Genomic DNA, 23023 nt, shown 5'->3' with positions numbered 1-23023 from the left:
ATTAATACTTAAGTACAAAAATGCATTTTTTTATATGGATAAAAATGACAAAACTGAACCCAGTTAAAAATTCTCCTAATTACAAGAAAAGAATACTCTGAATCTATTACAAAGTGGGGACAAAACATCAACCAAAATCTCCTACAGATTGTTAGGACTTTTTTTTTTTTTTAGTATTTATTTATTCATGAGAAACAGAGACAGGCAGACATAGGCAGAGGGAGAAGCAGACTCCTCATGAGGAGCCTGATGTGGGATTTGATCGCAGGGCCCTGGGATCACAACCTGAGCCAAAGGCGGACTCTCAACCACTGAGCCACCCAGGTGCCTGATTGTTTGGACTTTGAATGTTAAGAGATTGCTATTTATCTTGAGCTATATTTCCCAAATTTAAATGATCAAATTCTGTTTCTATAAGTCTACTTACACGTTCTTCTCGTCCTTCAGCAAGGATAACAACAATTCTGCCTTTACGTTTGCGGCCAGTTCTGCCCATTCGTTGTACAAGACGAACTGGGCTCTTCTGGGCATCAAAACATATTATAAGATCAACTTCTCCTATATCCAAACCTTCTTCACCAACACAAGTAGAAACCAATGTATTATAACCACCACTACGAAACTGTTTCACAACCTAAAATAAAAATGATTTAAAAATAACCAGATACAAATGTTAGAGACTTGTAGATCAAAGCACATTTTTCCCACTCACCCCAAAATGGTGAAATCAGATTACAAATCAGAATCTAGGATGCTATGGAATAGGAAAAGAAGTGACAAAATGGCGATATAAACCAAAACAGACCATAGTAAAATGCAAAGGACAGTCCTAATGTCTTTGCTTTCATAATCACTGTGATGCCAAAAAGGTTTCCTAAATTTACACATAAATGAGAAACCCCAGATATTATTTAGTGTCACTAAAGAGCTATGGGCAGGTAAACGGACCAGAGCAATTACTGCTTATCATATCCTAGACCTAAATTTATTGTTAGGTCTATCTGAAGTAAAAAAACTTTATTACTCCTAAAATTTTTATCTAACCTTTTATACTGCCATTCCAAAAAAGGATAGCAGAATGTGCCACCCCAAAATATGACTGTGGGAGATTAGGACACGCTGCCCCAAAATATGCTACTTTGATATATTGATTATTTTGAACTGTGTATACAAGTGAAAAACAGCAAAAGCAGAGAAAGACTTCCTCTCCCCTTATCTGTCCAAAAACAGGAGGAATTCAATTGTCATAAATCCCTTTCCTGGGATTTTCATCAACCAGAAAAAAACGGACTCATCACAGGAGCCTAAAAGTCATCCCTACAGCCAGACAAACTTGGTCACAAACTGTCACACTTCCCATCTATTCTTCTAAGAACTCATTCATCTTTCCCAAAAATCAATTACTCTCTCTCCTAAGAAGCCTATGTTCCTCCTCTTTTTTCCCTACTACTAAGGTATTTAAGTCTGAATTCTAAGCCACCATAGGAAGTTACTCCTTTTTCCCTGCATATCTTCCATGTATAACATAAGGTATACACGTTAACAAACTTCAAGATTTATATATTCCACTGTTTAACATCTCTACTTGATGTTTAAAACAATGCTATTCAAAGTGTAATTCACGAATTATTTATAACTGGTGTGGTTCAAACTGTTTATTAGCCAACAACAGCATAAGTACAAAAATTAAGAGTAGATATTTAGAAACTTGGTAGAGCAATATTATATTTGCTGGCTTTAGTAATAAAAAATTTGGCCGTGAACATTGTTTTCATTAATTTTACTTTTTTAAATAATTCATTATTATTGTAGTGTTCAAAAGTATCTGTGTGACATAAGAGGAAGTAAACTAGTCCTCTATCAATTTTCATAGTCAGGAAAACACTAATTTCATAGGCGTGCCAAAGTTAACTCATCCAGAACCAAGCTCCTGATATTTCTCTCCAAAACCTGCTTTTCTTTCAATCTATCTTCATTAATAGCAGCTCTTTTCAGTTTTTGTAGGCCAAATTCCTGGAGTCATCCTTCACATTCCTCAGTCTCATACCCCACTATAATCTATCAATAAATTCCTTCAGCTTGACCTTCAAAATATATCCAGAATCCAACCATTTCTCACAATTTTCCCTGCTACCACTCTAGTCTAAGCCACCATCATCTTTAGATTGGTATTATAAGACTTCCAATTGGTCTTCCTGTTTCCACCCTTAATCGCCTAAACTTTATTAAGATAGCAACCGTGTGATTCTTTTAAAATATGAACCAGGTCATGCCCCTCCTCTGTTTCAAACTCTCCAAGGGCTTATTTTCCCATCCCACTTACAATACAAGCTAAAGTTATTAAAATGGAAACAGCTCATTCACATCACTGGACAGATCATCTAAACAGAAAAATAAATAAGGAAGTGGCTTTGAATGACACATGAGATCAGATGGAATTAATAAATATATTCAAAACATCCCATTCTAAAACAGAATACACACTCTTTTCAAGTGCACATGGAACATTCTCCAGAAGAGATCACATATTAGATCAAAAAGAGGCCTCAACAGGTGCACCCAGGTGACTTAGTTAAGCATCTGTCTTTGGCTCAGGTCCTGATCCCAGAGTCCTGAGATGGAGCCAGGAGTCTGGCTCCCTACTCAGCTGGCAGTTTGCTTCTCCCTTTCCCCCCACACCTCCACTCACCACTCATGCTCTCTCTTGCCCTCTTTCTCTCTCAAATAAACAGATAAAATCTTATAAAAAAAGAAAAGAGAAAGATATCAACAAACAAAAAAATAATGAAAGCATACCACACACCTTTTCTGACCACAATGCTTTATGAAACTACAAGTCAATCAGAAGAAAAAAATCTGGAAAGAGCACAAATACATGGAGATTAAACAACATGCTACTAGACAAGGAGTGGGTCAACCAAGAAATCAAAGAAAAAAAAAACAGAAAAACAAAAGAAAATGAAAACACAATGAATGGTCTAAAATCTTTAGGATGCAACAAAAGCAATCATAAGAGAGAAGTACATAGCAATAGAGGCCTACCTCAAAAAGCAAAAAAAACCTTATATAAATAGTCTAACCTGGGACACCTGGGTGGCTCATCTGTCTTCGACCCAGGGCATGATCCTGGAGTTCCCGGATCGGATCAAGTACCACATCAGGCTCCCTGCATGGAGCCTGCTTCTCCCTCTGCCTATGTCTCTGCCCCTCTCTCTCTCTGTGTGTGTCTCTCATGAATGAATAAATAAAATCTTTAAAAAAATAAAAAATAAAAATAAGTAAACAATCTAGCTTTACAACTAAAGGAGCTAGCAAAAGAGCAACATAAGAAGCCTAAAGCCTGTAAAAGGAAAGAAAGAATAAAGATTAGAGCAGAAATAAATGTATAGAAACTAAAAAAAAAAAAATTAGATCAATGAAACCAGGAGCTGTTTCCTCGAAAAAAATCAATAAAAGTGAGAAACTTCTAGTCAGACTTATCAAAAAGAGAAAAGGCTCCCCAAAAAAATCATGAATAAAAGAGAATAACAACCAACACCACAGAAATACAAGCAATTATAAGAGAGTATTACACAAAACTATATGCCAACAAATTGGACAACTTTCAAGAAATGGATAAATTCCCAGAAACATATAAACTACCAAAACTGAAACAGGAAGAAATAGAAAACTTGAGCAGACCAACCAATAACCACCAAAGACACTGAATCAGTAATCGACAATCTCCCAAGATATAAAAGTCCAGAGCCAGAAGCCTTCACAGGCAAATTCTACCTGTGAATACCTTAAAGAGGTGAATACCTATTTAAAGAAAAGTGAATACCTATTCTTCTCAAACTATTCTAAAAATAGAAAAGGAAGGAAAATTTCTAAATTTCATTTGAAGAGGCCAGCATTACCTTGATACTAAAACCAGATAAAGACTCCACTAAAAAGGAGTCCTGCAGACCAATATCCCTGATAAACATGGATGCAAAAATTCTCAACAAAAAATTAGCAAACGAAATCCAAAAATACTTTTAGGGCATCTGGGTGGCTCAGTGGTTGAGTGTCTGCCTTTGGCTCAGGTCGGATCCCGGGGTCCTAGGATCGAGTCCTCCTTGCATGGAGCCTGCTTCTCCCTCTGCCTGTATCTCTGCCTCTCCCTCTGTGTCTCTCATGAATAAATAAATAAAATCTTTAAAAAAAAAACCTTTTAAAAAATCATTCACCATGATCAAGTGGGATTTATTCCTGGGTTGCCAGAGTGTTTCAATATTCACAAATCAATCAATACAATACACTACATTACTGAAAGAAAGGATAAGAAGCATATAATCCTTTCAACAGTTGCATAAAAAACATTTGAACTGAGAGCTTTTCCCCTAAGGTCAGGAACACAGCAGGAATGTCCACTATTACCACTGCTATTCAACATAGTATTAGAAGTCCTAGCCTTAGCAATTAGACAACAAAAAGAAATAAAAGTCATCTGAATCAGCAAAAAAGTCAAATTCTCACTCTTTGCCGATGACATGATATTCTATAAGGAAAACTCAAAAACTACACCCCAAAACTGCTAGAACTCATACAGGAATTCAACTCATACAGGAATTCAGCAAGGTGGCAAGATATAAAATCAATGCACACAAACCAGTTGAGTTTTTATACACTAACAATGAGACAGAAGAAAGAGAAATTAAGGAGTAAATCCCATTTACAATTGCACCCAAAACTGTAAGTTACCTAGGAAAAAACCTAACCAGGGGCAAAAGATCTATACTCAGAAAACTAAAGAACACTCAAGAAAGAAACTGAGGAAGGCACAAAGAAATGGAAAAGCATTCCATGCTCATGGATTGGAAGAATAAATACTGTTAAAATGTCTATGCTGCCTAGGGCAATCTAAATGTTCAAGGCAGTCCCTATCAAAATACCATCAACTTATTTCGGAGTTGGAACAAATAACTCAAAAAAGTTTGAATGGAACCAGAAAAGACCCCAAATAGCCAAAGGAATGTTGAAAAAGAAAACCAAAACTGGTGGCATCACAATTCCTGACTTCAAGCTCTAAAATAAAGCTGTAATCATCAAGATAGTATTGGTACTGGCACAAACACAGACACATGGATCAACAGAACAGAATAGAGAACCCAGAAATGGACCCTCCACTCTATGGTCAACTAATCTTCAACAAAGCAGTAAAGAATATCCACTGGAAAAAAGGTAGTCTCTTCAACAAATGGTGTTGGGGAAAACTGGACAGCCACATGCAGAAGAATGACACGACCATTTCCTCACATTATATATTAAAAAAGACTCAAAATGGATGAAAGACCTAAATGTGAAACAGGAATCCATCAAAATCCTAGAGGAGTGGCATTTGGGTGGCTCAATAGTTGACTGTCTGCCTTGGCTCAGGTGATGTTCCCTGGGATCAAGTTCCACATCAGGCTCCCGGTAGCCTGCTTCTCCCTCTGCTTATGTCTGTGTCTCTCTCTGTGTGTCTCTCATGAATAAATAACAAAATAAAAAATAAAAAAATCCTAGAGAACACAGGCAGTGACCTCTTTAGCTTCGTCTGCATCAACTTCTTACTAGACACATCTCCAAAGGCAAGGGAAACAAAGGCAAAAAAAGTACTGGGACTTCACTATGATAAAAAGCTTTTGTACAGCAAAGGAAACAGTTGACAAAACCAAAAGACAACCAACAAAATGGAGGAAGATATTTGCAAATGACATATCAGATAAAGGGCTAGAATCCAAAATCTACAAAAAACTTATCAAACTCAACACCCAAAGAACAAATAATCCAATCAAGAAATGGGCAGAAGACATGAACAGACGTTTCTCCAAAGACATATAAATAGCCAACAGACACATGAAAAATTGTTCCACATGACTTGGGATTAGGGAAATACAAATAAAAATCACAATGAGATACCATCTCACACCAGTCAGAATGGCTAAACTGAACAAGTCAGGAAATGACAGATGTTAGAAAGGATGTGGAGAAAGAGGAACCCTTGTATACTGCTGGTGGGAATGAAGCTGATGCACCACTCTGGAAAAAAGTATGGAAGTTTCTCAAAAAGTTGAAAATGCAGCTACCCTATGACCCAGCAACTGCACTACAAGTATGTACCCCAAAGATACAAATGTAGTAATCCAAAAAGGCACCTGCACTCCAATGTTTATAGCAGCAACGTCCACAATAGCCAACTATGGAAACAGCCCAGATATCCACTGAAAGAAGAATGGCTAAAGATGGGGGGGTTCTATTATGGAATACTACTCAGTCAACAAAAAATAAAATCTTGCCATATGCAACGACTTAGATGGAATTAGAAGGCATTATGCTAAGCGAAATAAGTCAATCAGAGAAAGATAATTATCATAGGCCTCATTCATATGTGGAATTCAAGAAACAAAATAGAGGATCATAGAGGAAGGGAGGAAAAAATAAGACGAAATCAGAGAGGGAGACAAACCATAAGAGCTTCTTAATCATAGAAACGAAAAAAAAAATCATAGAAACGAACTGATGGTCTCTGGAGGGGACAGGGTTGGGGGGACAGGGTAACTGGCTGATGAACATTAAGGAGGGGATGTGATGTAATGAGCGCTGGGTATTATATAAGACTGATGAATCACTGACCTCTGCCTCTGAAACCAATAATATATTATACATTAATTGAATTTAAATAAAAACTTTATAAAAAGGCATTTGACCAAGTAGACAAAGTACAACACCCATTTATGACAAAAACTCTCAACAACATAGGCTTAGAGGGAACATACCTTAACATAATAAATGTCATGTATGAAAAACCCACAGTTAATATTATCTTCAATGGGAAAAAAATGAGAACTTTTCTTCTATGGTCAGAAACAAGACAGGGATGTTACTTAACATACTGTTGGAAGTCCTAGCCTCAGCAATCAGACAACAACAACAAAAGTAAAAGACATACAAATTGGCAAGGAAGAAGTCAAGTTTTACTTGCAGAGAACATGATACTCTATACAGAAATGCCAATGACTACACCAAAAAAACTGCTAGAACTGATAAATTCAGTAAAGTTTAAGATATAAAATCAATGTATGGAAATCTGTTCCATTTATATACACCAATAATGAAGCAGCAAAAAGAGAAATTATGGAATCTGTCCCATTTACAACTGCAGCAAAAACCATAAGATACCTAAAAATAAATCTAACCAAAGAGGTGAAAAAAAGACCTGTACTCTGAAAACTATAAAACACTAATGAAAGAAACTGAAGCTGACACAAAGAAATAGAAAAGCATTCCATGCTCATGGATTAGAAGAACAAAGATTGTTAAAATGTCTATAATACCCAAAGCAATCTACACATTTAATGCAATCTCTATCAAAATCCCACCAGCATTTTCACAGAGCTACAACAAAGAACCCTACAATTTATATGGAACGCAAAAGATCCTGAATAGCCAAAGCAACCTTGAAAAAGAAAAGCACACGTAGAGACATCAGAATTCCAGACTTCAAGTTACAATACAAAGCTGTAGTGATCAAAACAGCATGGTACTGGCACAAAAATAGACACAAATATCAATAGAATAGAAAACCCAGAAATAAACCTACAGCTATATGGTCAATTAATCTTCGACAAAGCAGGAAAGAATACTCAATGGGAAAAAGACAGTCTTTTTCAACAAATGGTGTTGGGAAAACTGTACAGCAAGAGGCAAAACAATGAAACTAGACCACTTCTTTCATACCATACACAAAAATAGATTCAAAATGATGAAAGATCTAAATGTGAGACTTTAAACTTGAAATATCAAGAGGATAACATAGGCGGTATCCTCTTTTATATTGGCCGTAGTAACTTCTTCTGAAGCATGGGAAACAAAAGCAAAAATAAACTATTGGGACATAAAAATAAAAAACCTGCACAGTGAAGGAAACAAAATTAAAAGGCAGCCTACAGAATGGGGGAAGATATTTTCAAATGGCATATTCGACAAAGGATTAGTATCCAAAATATATAAAGAACCTCTTAATATTATTATTATTTTTTTTAAAGAATTCACTTCATATTTTTTTTTAATTTTTTATTTATTTATGGTAGTCACAGAGAGAGAGAGAGAGAGGCAGAGACACAGGCAGAGGGAGAAGCAGGCTCCATGCACCGGGAGCCCGATGTGGGATTTGATCCCGGGTCTCCAGGATCGCGCCCTGGGCCAAAGGCAGGCGCCAAACCGCTGCGCCACCCAGGGATCCCCGAACCTCTTAATATTATCACCCAAAAATGAACAATCTAATTAAAAAATGGGCAGAAGACATAAATAGACATGTTCAAAGAAGACATCCAGATGGCCAATAAACACATGAAAAGATGCTCAACCTCACTGACCATCAGAAAAATATAAATCACATGGCACCTGGGTGGCTCAGTGGTTGAGCATCTGCCTTTGGCTCAGGTCGTGATGCCAAGGTCCTGGGATCAAGTCTCACATCAGGCTCCCTGCCGGGAGCCTGCTTCTCCCTCTGCCTAGGTCTCTGCCTCTCTCTCTCTGTGTCACCCATGAATAAATAAAATCTTAAAAAAAAAAAAAAATATATATATATATATATATATATATATATATAAATCAAAATAACAATAAGATATCATCTCACACCTGTCAGAATGTCTAAATCAATAACACAACAGATAGCAGGTGTTGGCCAGGATGTGGAGAAAAAGAACACCAGGACACTGTTGATGGAGATGCAAACTGGTACAGTCACTGTGGAAAAATAGTATGGAGTTTCCTCAAAAAATTAAAAACAGAACTATCCTTTGACCCAGAAATTGCACTAGTAGGTATTTACCCAAAGAATACAATAACACTAATTCCAAGGGATATATGTATCCCTGTGTTTTATAGGAACATTACCTAAAATAGCCAGATTAGGGAAACAGCCCAAGTGTCTATGACTGACCAATGGATGAAGAGGAGGTGGTATACACATAAAATGAAATATTACTCATCCATAAAAGAGAATGAAATCTTGCCATTTGCAGGGACATGGATGGACCTAGAGAGTATTATGCTATGTGAAATAAGTCAGTCAGAGAAAGACAAATACCATAATGATTTCACTCGTATATGGAATGTAAGAAACAAAAATGAGGGGTGCCTGTGTAGCTCTATTGGTTAAGTGTCTGACTCTTGATTTTGGCTCACGCCATGATCTCAGGTCCTGATACTGAGCCCTGCATTGGGCTCCATGCTCAGTGAGGAGTCTGCTTCTCCTTCTCCCTCCTCCTGCTGGTTCTCTTGATCACTCTCAAATACACAAAGAAAGAAAGAAAGAAAGAAAGAAAATATTAAAAAAAAAAAAAAAGAGCAAAGAGGAGAGAGGCGAACCTGTTCTAGAACCTGTTCTCATCTGCTTCTAGTTAAGAAACAGATTCTTAACTAGAGAGAATTGATGGTTACCAGAGGGTAGGCAGGTAGGGGGATGGCTAAAATAAATGATGGGGATTAAGGAGGGCATTTGTGGAATGGTACTGGGTGCTGCTTGGAAGTGTTCAATCACTATATTGTACACCTGAAACTAATATTACACTGTAGGTTAACTAACTGAAATTTAAAAAAATTTTTTAAATGGAAATAACTTATAAAGTCCTAAAGGATCCAGGCCCCTAATTCCTCTCTAACTTTATAGCCTGTTTCTAAATAAATGAAAAATTTAATTACAACTATTCGTACAAAAGCTTATTTTACCATAAAACTCTCTTAGGAAAGCAATTATTGCAGGAATAATAAAAAGGGTTGTTACTCTGGCCTACATAAAAATATTATTAAGTGAGGAAAGGACAAAGTCAATATAAAATCAATAAAGTTTCTTATGGCACTTGACAAACTCAGGAATAATGATTTTATGTGTTATCAAAACTGGCTAGAGTTGGGTACTATTAGTATTTCAAAATGCTTAACACCTTAGACAAAAATCCACTTCATTTTTCATTCATATATAAATGTTAAGAGTAGTAATAATAACCTGCTAGATATCTGAACTTTTAAAATACATATAATCAGATTTGAAATAGTTAAAGATACTCTCTTCTGATTCAGGAAAACCTCTTAGATGGTCCTTACCAGAGAGAGTCAGCTTAAAGAAACTCTTCTCGGTGCAGTGAGGACTAGTATAAGATATTTAAAGAAAAGGATTCCTCTTACTTTACAAAATCAAAAAAAGAGGGGCGCTGGGGTGGCTCAGTGGTTGAGCATCTGCCTTTGGCTCAGGGCATGATCCCAGAGTCCTGGGATCAAGTCCTGCATCAGACTTCCTGCAGGGAGCCTGCTTCTCCCTCTGTCTATGTCTCTGTCTCTCTCTGTCTCTCATGAATAAATGAATAAAATCTTTAAAAAAAAATCTGTCAAAATTAATTAGACATTAAAGACACACCTATTTGTCAATGACTACTCAAATGTAGACCTATAGCTAATCTGAAAAACTTATATACAGTTTAAAAAAAAAAAATCAAGTCTAAAATTTCCCCCCAAAAAACATATATACAGCACTTAGTAAACTTATGACATCTTATTCAGAGCATAAATGGATAAATGGTTTCCTCTGATCTTTTTTTTTTTTGTTTTTCTTTTTCAAAAGAGAGAGAACATGTGGGGTAGGGAGGATGGTGGTAGAGGGAAAGGGAGAATCTTAAGCAGACTCCAGGCCTAGCATGGGGCCCAACATGGGGCTCCATCTCACGACCCTAAGACCATGACCTGAGTCAAAATCAAGAGTAGGACACTTAACCGACTCATTGACCCAGGCAGCCCCCCCAACCATATTTTTAAATTAAGATTTTTTAATAACAGAGAAAAGAAACAAGCTCCTTATTTCTTTAGAATATATAACTAGAATATATAACTAAAGTGCCTTAAGAAAAATAAAAGTAAACATTTACTGAAGGCTCTACAGTATGATTTCATTTAATGCTCACAACTCTATGAACTATGTTTACAGATAAGAAAAACTGAGGCACAAAAAGTAAAGAAACTTGTAAGTGATAGGGCCAGACTCCAACCTAGGTAGTATGTTTTCAGTCTTTCTGTTTAACCACTATACATTACCTTACTTTTTAAAAAAGGGGCTCAAAACCACAAAAGACACTTTTTTGATATTTTAAAATATGCATGTTTATTCACATGTTTACTATAAAATTATCTTTAAGAAGTAGCTGACTGACCAATGAGTTAAAATAAAAGAGGCTAAGTACAAAGCTAATCAGTTTTATTTTAGTTTTCAACATCTCCAAAAGTAATTACCTCCAGTTGCTCCTTCTGGGTGAATCCCTTCATGCTTTTCCCTGAGGCATGGCCAACAAAAGTCATCACTCTAATAACTGGCTGATGCTGTAATAGCATTTCTGCAATTTCTTGAACACTATCCCGAAATGAAGAGAAGATCATAACTCTGGTCTCATCACATTTCTTTTCAGAGGTGTTTTGAACTATATAAAAAAAAAAAAAAAAAAAAAAAAAAAACTTCAATTTCAACTATTTATTAAAGCATATACCCAAGAACTATTTCAAGACAAACCTGAAACTATATACTAATGAATGATAATTCTTGCAAAAAAGTAATTTAAGACATCTTAAACCTTTGCTGGTTTTTTTTCCTACCTTCTTCAGTAATTTTAATATTCTTGGCTTCTTACCTCTCATGGCTGTCATAATAAAATCCTAAACAAATCCAGTAAAAATGACCTGAATCACTTTTAACCAGTCCTTCAAATTTATGCACAATGCCCATTATCTCCCTTTACCTTCTACAGTCAGAATAACAGAACTGTAGCACTCCCACTGATTTCAAAAGTATTTTTTCTTTTTTGTCCACTAAAAGCACTCTCTTAATCCAGGCCACGGGATTGTTCCTAAATCTATGATACTTTCAAATTCTCCAAAAATAACCACAGTATCTGACTATAGTCAATCACAAAGCTAATCCCAAGGTCTCTGTGCAGAATACACAATATGAGCATGATCTTTGAGGGTAGGCCACAGAACCCTCTGGGTGATGTGTAACCATGATACTTACTCCATTTAAGCTTTAATTTCTTCATATCTAAAATGAATGGAATATAAAGTATATAGACTTACACATAGCAATTGGTTAAAAACTGAAAATTGTATGGGTTTTTTTTATTCATTTTCTTTTATTTCTATGATTTCTATTATACTAATTTTTATGTATTTGTCAGGGACTGGACTAAATATTTCATATATTAATTTAGTCTTCATAACAACCCTACAAATTAAATGACTTAATACTTGCAAAGTTAATTCATAATACTTAAGGAAAAAGGAAGAGTTGTTGCAAAGAAAATTATTCTAGATAAACCTCTTTTGAATTATCAAGCCTCTACATCTGACCAACTGCTTTCAGTGCAAAGCCTATCACCTTTCACCAACTATAGGCTGCCTTTCTACCTTCATTCTACTGAAGCTCCTCTACCAAAGTCTCAATAACTTCCATATTGCCAAATTCAATGGTCACTTTTTAATTTAGTTCATTTTACCATTCCTTTCACCAGCATCTAACATATTCCACATCTTCTTACTGAAATTGTCTCTTCCTTCAGCTTTTCTGTCATTCACTTGCCCAGTTTCTTTCTCAACCTCCTTTGTAGCTTTTTTTCCTCTTTTTTTTTAGATTTTATTTTTAAGTAACTCCGACACCCAAACATGGGACTGAAACTCACAACCCCAGGATCAAGAGTCACATGCTTCATCAACTGAGCCAGTCAAGCACCTCTACTCTAAACTTTAAATGTTGGTATTCTTCCGGGTCTGCATTCTGGGTCTTCTCTTGTCTCTAAACTGTATTGCTGGTAATGTGATCATAACCATTTTTTTAAATATTATCCTTATGCTGTGATTCTAAAATTTATTCATATATATGTTGAAATAAAAATAGCCCAGACCAATCTTCTGAGATCCAGATTCATTTATTCAATGCTTATTCATCTCCTACTAGATACCTCAAAAGCATCTAAATATGCCTGTTCTTTCGTCTGTAAGCTGTTCTTAATCTTTTCTTTGCTCATATAATTATTCAAAACATACACACATACTCATATGATTTCTTTTTTTCTTCATATCCTATGTCCAATCTAACAGCTAATACTGTTGACTCCAAATTCAAAATATATCTAGAATCTATAACCATTTAGCACCTCCACTATTACTATGTTGGTACAAGCCACCATCATCTGTTATCTTCTTAAGTATGATAAGTCTCCTAAGTGGCTAATGTTTACACTTGGCGAAAGCTACCAGAGTGATCTTTTTTTTATAAAATATAAGTCAGATCACATCACTCTATCGCTCTAAATGTCCCTATAATGGTTTCACAAGGCAAAGCATTTGTAGAATTAAAAACTAAAGTCTTAACTTGGCCTACAAGCCATATGTGATCTGGTCCCTGGCTACCTCTTCAATTTTTGTCTAAACCACTCTTACCCTCATTACACTACTCCAGCAGCACTGGTTTGTTTACTGATCCTTAATCATATCAAACACCCCATTGCCCCAGAGACTTTGAATTGACTACTCTCTCTGCCTTTTATGATCATCCCCCAACAATCAACAACTGCTCCAACAATCTCCAAACATCCCCCAACAATCAACAACAAAGCCATTTGCTCCCTCACTTCATCAGGCAACAGCTCAAACATTACCCTAGAAACAGACTTTCTCTGACATCCTATATAAAACAGCACTCCTCCATGACTATCTCCTTAACTGCTTTACTTTTCCCCACCATTCTATTATATATTTCTTTACTCTCTCCTTGCCTTTTATTGCCCCAGACTTATTTTTCTTTTTCACAGAATATCCCTTATTCTTAACATTTCCACCATTCCCCCCTTGTCCCACCCTCTCCAAATTTCTTAAAGCTTTTTTAGATTTATTATCCAGAGTAATTAAAAGCCCATCTTCTCCATAAAGTGTGAGCACAAACTAATGAGTCAGAGTTTGAGCTCTTTCAGTAACTTTTTCTCGCCTTGAAGCTACTAAATATGACTTACCATTCCATGACTTGAAGTGTTCAAGTACAACTTCTTCTAATTTCTGTAACTTTGGATGACTGTAGAAAAATTTTTTATCTTTATCTCCTGTAACAAAAACAAAAACACCAAACAATTGTTATAGATTTTTCATTCAATTCATTAATGTATTTTAATCATCTTTTCCAAAATAGATTTGTTGGGGTGCCTGGGTGGCTCCATCAGTTAAACATCTACCTTTGGTTCAGGTCATGATCTTCTCAGGGTCCTGGGATGGAGCCCCGGATCTGGCTCTCTGCTCTGTGGGGAGTCGGCTTCTCCCTCTGGCTCTCTCCCAGCTCATGCTCACACACTCTCTCTTAAATAAATAAAATATTCAAAATACATTTGTTAACTTACCTTTTTTCTATTTAAATAATAAGTAGCATCTGTGTAGCACAGAAGCCCTACTATAAAATAAACCTTGAATTTTTCTTTAAAGATTTACTTATTTATTTTAAGACAGAGAGCAGAGGAGAGGGAGAGAGAATCTCCCCACTTAGTATGAAGCTCAATATGGGGCTCGATCCCACACCTCTAAGATCATGACCTGAGTGGAAATCAAGAGTGAGACGATCAACTTATTGAGCTACCCAGACACCCTTGAATTTTTACTTTAACTTTTATTATAATTTATTATAATTCCTGAATCAACAGCAAAGTAGAAGGGGAAAATATGCATTTAGTTAAGCTATAAATAAATTTTTGGTAGTTCTGAGAATTTTCACTAACAGTAACAACTAATTACTAATATCTATGATGTATTTAAGGTTTATAAACTGAATTATATATTTATACTAACTTAAAGAATAAAATCTTTAAACATTTAACAGATCTGTTTCTTTGGAAATAAGTGATTACAGATAGACATGCGGATCAATGGAGCAAAATTTCAAACTCAACCTGCTAAGAGGAATAATATAAAATTTTAAAAGAAAAACCAGACCTTTTTGGATAGTAGAAAAGCCATTTGCTGAAGTACCACATGTATGTGCAAACATACACGCTAGATGATTATAGAGTTTCATGAAGTCCTCATTTCGGCTAAGTTCATTTTTTGCCCGAGTCATTCCTTCAGAAATTAGGAAAAGATTTTCAAAATTAATAAACATTAGAGCAAAATTAATCAAACTTATTATGTATTTAAAAGAAATTAAACTTTAGCAATGAATACAAATTTTTCTAATTTAAACTGAAAGCCAGCAACTTATTGCCAGTTCCACATTTACATATATATTAATGAATGGCTTGCTTTTTACCACCGATTTAACAAAAACAAAAAAGCATAATCATTTGTTACCTATTTAATTGCTTTTTGTTGTTATTGTTGTTGTTTGTTTTTGTTTCTTTAAGTAATCTTTAAGCCCAAAGGAGGGCTCAAACTCAAAACCCTGAGTGAGGTCAAGAGCCACACTCTCTACTAACAGAGCTAGCCAGGCACCCCTATTTTATTACTTTTTAAAATAAAGCATTTTAAGTAACTATACTATTCAATACTTGTTTAATCAAAATAACATCATTCCTTCAAGTAATTTCATATAATTTACCTTTAGTTCCATCCATAATTCCACAAAGGAAGAAATATAATGATCTCATTCCCATTTGCTGCAATAATTCATAACCATGATATAAACTAATACAAATAGCAAACTCTCCCTCGATTATGCCTTGTTGTATTCCCTAGAAAACCAAGCACATATCAAATTTAACTAGAGAAAAAAGATACATGTTCTGTGTGAAACTTACCACTCTACTAAAGATCTACCTATTGAATGTCATAAGACGTCGTTTGGAAAGGTGCCAGTGTATTTTCCATATAAAATCCACCCCTGTATTTTTTTTTCTTTAATTCAATATGTAACTTACATTTTAAAGAGAATAAGTGAAGGAGAGAAATATTTATCATATATTGTTTCCCTTTCTAGGTAAATTATTAGCAGTATATATATTCATTTGTTCTTTCAAAGTACATATCAAGCACAGAAATAGCTATTTGGGATACAATAGGAAATAAGTCACTTAATGGCCTATCCTCATAAATGTTACTGGCACTAGAACAAAATTTAATCAGACAGTTTAACACTAACATTTAATACCAACTATATATGCTATAATAACATAACTCTGTCCTAGCACCAGACACAATTCTAAGCACATTAATTATACAAACTTGTTTAATCCCAACACCTAGGAGGTAGCTACTATGCTTATGCTCATTTTATACACGAAGAAGCTTTAAAACCAGTATTTGAACCCAGGAAATCTGGCTCAGGGTCTTTGTGCTTTCATCCATTACTCTCAAAGAAAACTGAAATACATATTACTTTTATGAGAGCATCCAGCAGATATAACTATATGATAGTAATTTTTAAAAGAAACCTTGAAAATACGTTTTAATTATTTTCCTTTACTGAAGATAAAGACTATTATTCTCTACCTTAATCTTTGGTAACATTTAGTATCAGTAATAGTCATTTTAAATGTTTGCAGGGTAGTGATTAATGCCCTAATATGGCACCCCAATTATCTGAAAGGGTAAAACCACCTCTCTGTAAAATGTAAACTCTCATCAGTAAGAGCAAATTCAATAGGTTTAGATTTACTCCTTAAAGTATCAATGAACCTTTAATGCCTAGCAGAAATTAAAACACATTCTATTAAAATTTAGTATAATATACTGTAACTTTACAGAAAAGTTTTCCTTAGTGGTTCCCTAGATACTACAAGAAAAAATCTGTGTTTCTTTGTGTAACATTTAAAGCTATTCTTATGTGCTCACAACCTAGATTAACTAGCATATCTGAATTCCTAATATTTGACCTCAGCAATATTGGCTTGTTTGCTGACTCCTTCCTAACTTCATTCAATTGCCTCTGTTCTTTTGCATATGCATTCCCTCTCAGTTCAAAGAATGACTCAGTGCCTTTTTGTACTTGTGAGCATCTCTTCTGACTCTGTACCTAGCTTGATGGGTATATTTCTATCTATTTTTTCCTAGGAAGATTAGAAATAAGAAGCTTACTATGATACTTCCTCTAACCTCTGTATCAAGAGTTAAGACTAAATGCTGTAGGTCTAAAAGTTAGCTTCTACCCCCTCATGGCAACATATAAATGAACTAAAATACCAAATCTTTATTGAAAATTAGAAGATAAAATTATCTTAATTCGAAGCACTAAAGTGTATTTTTGCTAGATTTTTTTCATGCTTTTATAAACTATATAAATCATATCTGAATTCTTGATGAGCTAATGTATACTAAAAAACAGTCATTATTTACATTTTATCTTGGCTGTAAATAAAAACTTAATCTCTCTTCAAAATTAATTTAAAAATACCTACCACAATATTTGGAGATGGGTTTTTCCTAAATTGATCTCTTGCCAAAATTATCTGGTATTTTGTTAGATTGGGGATATCCCTTCTCATCAAAATATTCCTCTGAATCAAAGAACTGGCAAATGCTTCCAAAACCTGCAAATTTCAGTGAAATTTAGTTTAAGCTTAAAGTCCTTTTTCAAATACAATTATTTCCTCATGTATTAAAATAGAAGTTATATATTAAAGTTTGTCTTAAATTTTTAAGTAAACATAGCAAAATAACAAAACTTAAAAGTACTTAACATTTATCCCCAGATAACAGCCATATGAGAGTCAGCATAAGCAATTAGTGGATCCAACTATAATTTAAGAACAAATGTGTTTATCTGTGTATTTCTTAATTCCTCTCTCTCCCTAACCTAAACACACTATAATCTAAGCACAATGAATGAAGGGCCTTTGATTTCTCACTGCTGCATCTTCAGTATGAAGAGCAAAGTCTGGCATACAGTAAGACTTTGTCTTACTGACTAAATCAAAACCTCTTGAGTACATTCAATTTGATTTGTTGATTCATTCTTTCAAGAAATACTTATTAAGCATCTAGTAGTGTATGTCAAGCATTGTTCCAAATGCTGGGAATTTGTAGCTGAGACAAATGAAGTTGCTGCTTTCATAAAGTTTACATCAAATTAAGGGAAGCAAAGAATAAGGAGTGAACAAAGAGTGTTTCTATTATAATAAATGTATTTAAAAACCTAAAACACAGTAATGCTATGGAGGTTTTGAGGAAAACAGGGTCAACTATAAGTAAGGGAAACAAAGATGGTCTCTTTAGAGAGTAATATTTCAGCTGACATCTGAATGATGACAAGTTCTGAGGACAGAGCATATCAGAGGAAATAGAAGACAAAAGGTCCTGATGTAGGGTAAGTTTGATGGAAAAGTGAAGGAAAACAGAGACCTCGAGATGAAGACCTAATATAGCAATATGTAATCAACTGTTTAAATTTTTACCTAATTATTTCCTAAGGATAGGACTATTTTTGTAGAGTTTTATTTTTCCTCCCTTCTAGCTTAGCTTACCTACAAAAGCACTTCAAAAGCATCAATAAAATTGAATGCCTATTATGTGTTTATACAAATTATAATTTTTACATCCTTATAAATGGAATCATTTTAATCATTAGAAAATATATCAGTATTAAGGAGATTATTATTATATCAAACTAACACGGGGACTCCTGGCTGGCTCAGTCGGTAGAGCACGTGACTCTAATCTTGGGATCAGGAGATAAAGCTCCAAGTTGGGCAAAGAGTTTATTTTTAAAAATTAAATAATTAATTTTCAAAATAAAAAGCTTCTGCATTGCAAAGGAAGCCATCAACAAAATGAAAAGCCAATCTACCGAATCAGAGAAGATATCTGCAAATGATGTATGAGACTAATATCTAAAATATATAAAGAGCTTATACAATTCAACACCAAAAAAAAAGAGATCTGATTTTAAAAATGTGGAGAGGACCTGAATAGACATTTTACCAAAGACAACATACAGACGGCCAACAGACCTAAGATGCTCAACATCATTCTTCATTCATTAGGGAAATGCAAATCAAAACCACAATGAGAAATCACCTCATACCTGTCTGAATGGTTAAAATCAAAGACAGAAATAACAAGTGTTGGTGAGGATGTGGAGAAAAAGAACCCTTATATAGTGTTGCTGGGAACGTAAATTGGAACAGCCATGTGGAAAACAGTATGGAGGTTCCTCAAAAAATTAAAAGGAGGGGTGCCTGGGTGGTTCAGTTGGTTAAGTGACTGCCTTCAGCTCAGGTCATGATCCCAAGGTCCTGGGATTAAGCCCCACATCAGGCTCTCTGCTCAGTAGGGAGCCTGCTTCTCTCTCTCTCCCTGTCAAGTAAATAAAATCTTTTTAAAAAAATTAAAAGTAGAACTACCATATGACCCAATAATTCCACTACTGTGTATTTAGCCAAAGGAAATGAAAGTATTAATTTTGAAAGATATATGCAGCCTTATTTTTATTGCAGCATTATCTACAATAGTCAAAATATGGAAGCAACCCAAGTGGCCATCAGTAGACAAATGGATAAGGAAGATGTGATGTGTGTATATATAGATACATATACATAATGGAATATTACATAGTCAAAAAAGGGACGAAATAATGCCATTTGTGACAACACGAATAGAACTAGAGGATACTATAAAAAGTGAAATAAGTGAGACAGAGAAAGACAAACACCAAAGGGTTTTATTCATATGTGGAATCTAAAAAAAAAAAAAAAAGAATAAACAAGCAAACAAAAAGCAGAATCAGACCTATACATACAGAGACAAAGTAATGGTTGCCATGGGTGAGGAAGTTGAAAAGGTGGACAAAATAGGTGAAGGGGAGTGGGAGATAGATATAGGCTTCCAGTTACAGAATGAATAAGTCACAGGAATAAAAGGCACAGCATACAGAATATAGTCAATGATGTAGTAATGTTGTATGGTGACAAGTGGTAGCTATACTTGTGGTGAGCATAGCATAACATAAACTTGTCCAATACTACATTGTACATCTGAAACTACTGTAACATTGTGTGCCAATTATACTCAAATAAAACTTTTTTTAATTAAAAAGGAAATTACTTGGGGACACGTGGGTGGCTCAGTCTGGTTAAAGCATCTGCCTTTGGCATGGGTCATGATCCCAGAGTCCTGGGATGGAGTCCCACATTGGGCTTCCTACTCAGTGGGAACTGCCACTCCCCCTGCCTGTGCGAGTTTTCTTTCTGACAAATAAATAAATAAATAAAATCTTAAGAAAAAAAAAAGGAAATTACTGGAAATACTTTATCATATCTTAAATTAATAATGCTTAGAATTTTGTTAAAAATAATTTGAAAACAAAAAATAAACTATATCCCTAAAGAACTTTTAAGAAAAACTTTTAAAGATTAAATGATAAATGAATACTTTGGTTGTCTGTACCTACAAAACAAAGTACTTCAAAACATCTTAAATTTAAAAACAACCATTTTATTTGCTCATGACTCAAATTCTTCAAATAAGAATGTAAGCAGATCACTAAGAGCTCAGGCCAAGACACTGTGTTAACAGTGAGCATTCCTAATACACAGATTTTGGTTTCAAAATACCATTCTTCCATAAAAGTAATAAGGATTCCTTGGAGGAATGGTTGATTCCATGGCTGGGACACGAGAAATACTAAATGAGCACAAAATATCTTTTGAGGCCAGGAAGTTAGAAGTGTTAAAAAAAAAAAAAGGTATATTTCTAAAGGACACAAGGCACCCTAAATGGTTAAAGTTGGAGCAATCTGAGCAACAAAATTCATTCTGATAGAATTAGATTGTAACAAATAGAAAAAAAAAATTAGTCTATACTGATACAAGGAACTGAATTAATAAATAAATGAGGGGATCCCTGGGTGGCGCAGCGGTTTGGCGCCTGCCTTTGGGCCAGGGCGCGATCCTGGAGACCCGGAATCAAATCCCACGTCGGGCTCCCTGCATGGAGCCTGCTTCTCCCTCTGCCTGTGTCTCTGCCTCTCTCTCTGTGACTATCATGAATAAAAATAAATAAATTAAAAAAAAAAAAAAGCATCTCCTCACTGGAACTTTATATTATTTGTGCATATTCCCTGAAAGTCTAAAACTACTGCAAAATAAAATGTTAAAAATAAAAAAGAATTCTGTCCGCACTGCAGAGACAGCTAATCTCTGTTCATTGATGTCAGAAGCCTAGAATGGCTGGATGTTACATGTAATACCTTAACTGGGGCCATGTGTCTACGCCCTCGATTTTAGCTATCAGTTCCTCCTTTCTCCTGAACAAGGCTTAGCTGAGGTTCATCATGGCTTATTTGGAGTTTATCACATTCGGTTGGTCACAGCCAAGTCACAGAGCCAGTCAACACTGGAGGGAAAAGGAAATGCATCTATCTCTCCATGGGAGGAGTGTCAAAGAATTTGCACGCATCTTCAATCTACAACAATGAAGATATGAAAACAAGATGTTCTAGCATGACACTAATTAGGAACCATAGAGAAGCAGTGCGTTACCTCAAATTTTTCTCAAAGTGGTAAGTGGCTAAGCAATTTCTCAGTAGCTACAATATTGACATTTGGCCCAGATAATTATCTGTTGTTGGGGAACTATTCTTGTTCATTACAGAATGTTAAGCAGCATTCTTAACCTCTACATATTAAATTCTAATAGCAATCTACTCTCTACTCCCTCCATTTATGACAACCAAACATGTGTCAAGAAAATGCCAAATGTCAGAAGGTGAGCAAAATTGCTTCCAGTTGAAAATTGTTGCTGTAGGGGATCCCTGAGTGGTTCAGCGGTTTAGCACTGCCTTCGGCCCAAGGCGTGATTCTGGAGACCTGGTACTGAGTCCCACGTTGGGCTCCCTGCATGGAGCCTGTTTCTCCCTCTGCCTGTGTCTCTGCCTCTCTCTCTCTCTGTCTTTCATGAATGAATGAATAAATAAATAAATAAAATCTTTAGGGAAAAAAAAAAAAAAAGAAAATCATTGCTGTATAATGGATCCAGGAGAAAAACACTGAAAATATATTTTCTTACAAAGAAACTTGTGGTTAAATCTGGACATGTGTTTTAAGTGTGTTCCCTATGTGAAAATTCACTGAGCTACACACTTAGGTTCTGTACACTCTGCTATTTATATGTATGTGTGTTTTATACTGCAATTAATAGATGTACTTAAAAACTAAGGCTGTAATTGGCTTTAGAAATGGTCCATCATTTTGTATTTCCTCTTTAATAGTAACTAACAAATAAAACATGGTACTCATTCCAAAAGTTAATTTCAAAGAATTTTTCAACATACTAATTATATAAAATGATATAATTATAATCTCACAGCCAGATTATATAAAATAAAATAAATACATTATCAGTTCATTTATCAAAACCCTAAATAGTGGTAAAATGGCTTACCTGGATATATGCCTTTTGGATGGCTGCAAGTTCTTCACCAAGGGGAACAACTAGCTTTTCAACTCGTCTTTCATGAGAGTATGGCAAAATATCCGGAGAATCTTCAGAACGAAGTTCTATCTGCCCAATTCGTAGGTTAGTAATAACCTGTTGAACAGCCTACAGAAAATCAAGTATTTAAAACTACATTATATGTTAAATTTTTTAGCTTAGGTTACCAACAAAAATAAAATAGTGGTAAAATTTAGAACTCAAATAATTAAACTATTTTAACTATAAGTTATATTAGAAGTGTTACAAAAGAGGAAAAGGCTTTGAAACATCTTTTTTTCATGCAGCCCTTCCAGCCAAACACTCAAGAAATAAGAACTAGTAAACGTTCAGCAAATTCCTCAAAGGTATTTTGCACTTTTCAATGACAGTGATAAACTCCTTAAAAATATATTTTATGAAGACTCAGACAAACCGAAGTTACAGGTTAGCAATCTAAATCCCCTCCAAATTATGTATCATAGACCATTTTAGAGCCAGAGCTATAACTCAGATTTCCTGGTTCCCTGGCAAATACTTTTTTTCCAGTGGTTTTTATTAGTGGGAAGAACAGAGAAGTCTTGTTACTGTTAGA

At 35.0% G+C, this 23023-nt stretch overlaps 1 protein-coding gene across 1 annotated transcript in view; it reads right to left on the bottom strand.

Annotated features, from left to right (window-relative positions):
- Positions 1-23023, bottom strand: part of FANCM (FA complementation group M) — a 63977-nt gene that overhangs the window by 31243 nt on the left and 9711 nt on the right. The window contains exons 4-10 of the mRNA XM_026000761.2: positions 22399-22557; positions 17418-17549; positions 15623-15755; positions 15022-15147; positions 14058-14144; positions 11293-11477; positions 428-634 (exon numbers count right to left, since the gene is read on the bottom strand). Of these exons, the coding sequence (XP_025856546.2) occupies positions 428-634; positions 11293-11477; positions 14058-14144; positions 15022-15147; positions 15623-15755; positions 17418-17549; positions 22399-22557 (1029 nt within the window). The remainder of the gene's footprint in view (positions 1-427; positions 635-11292; positions 11478-14057; positions 14145-15021; positions 15148-15622; positions 15756-17417; positions 17550-22398; positions 22558-23023) is intronic.

Source organism: Vulpes vulpes, chromosome 6 (assembly GCF_048418805.1).
Source record: "Vulpes vulpes isolate BD-2025 chromosome 6, VulVul3, whole genome shotgun sequence".
Lineage (NCBI taxonomy): Eukaryota > Metazoa > Chordata > Mammalia > Carnivora > Canidae > Vulpes > Vulpes vulpes.
This window is presented reverse-complemented; position numbering and strand designations above follow the sequence as displayed.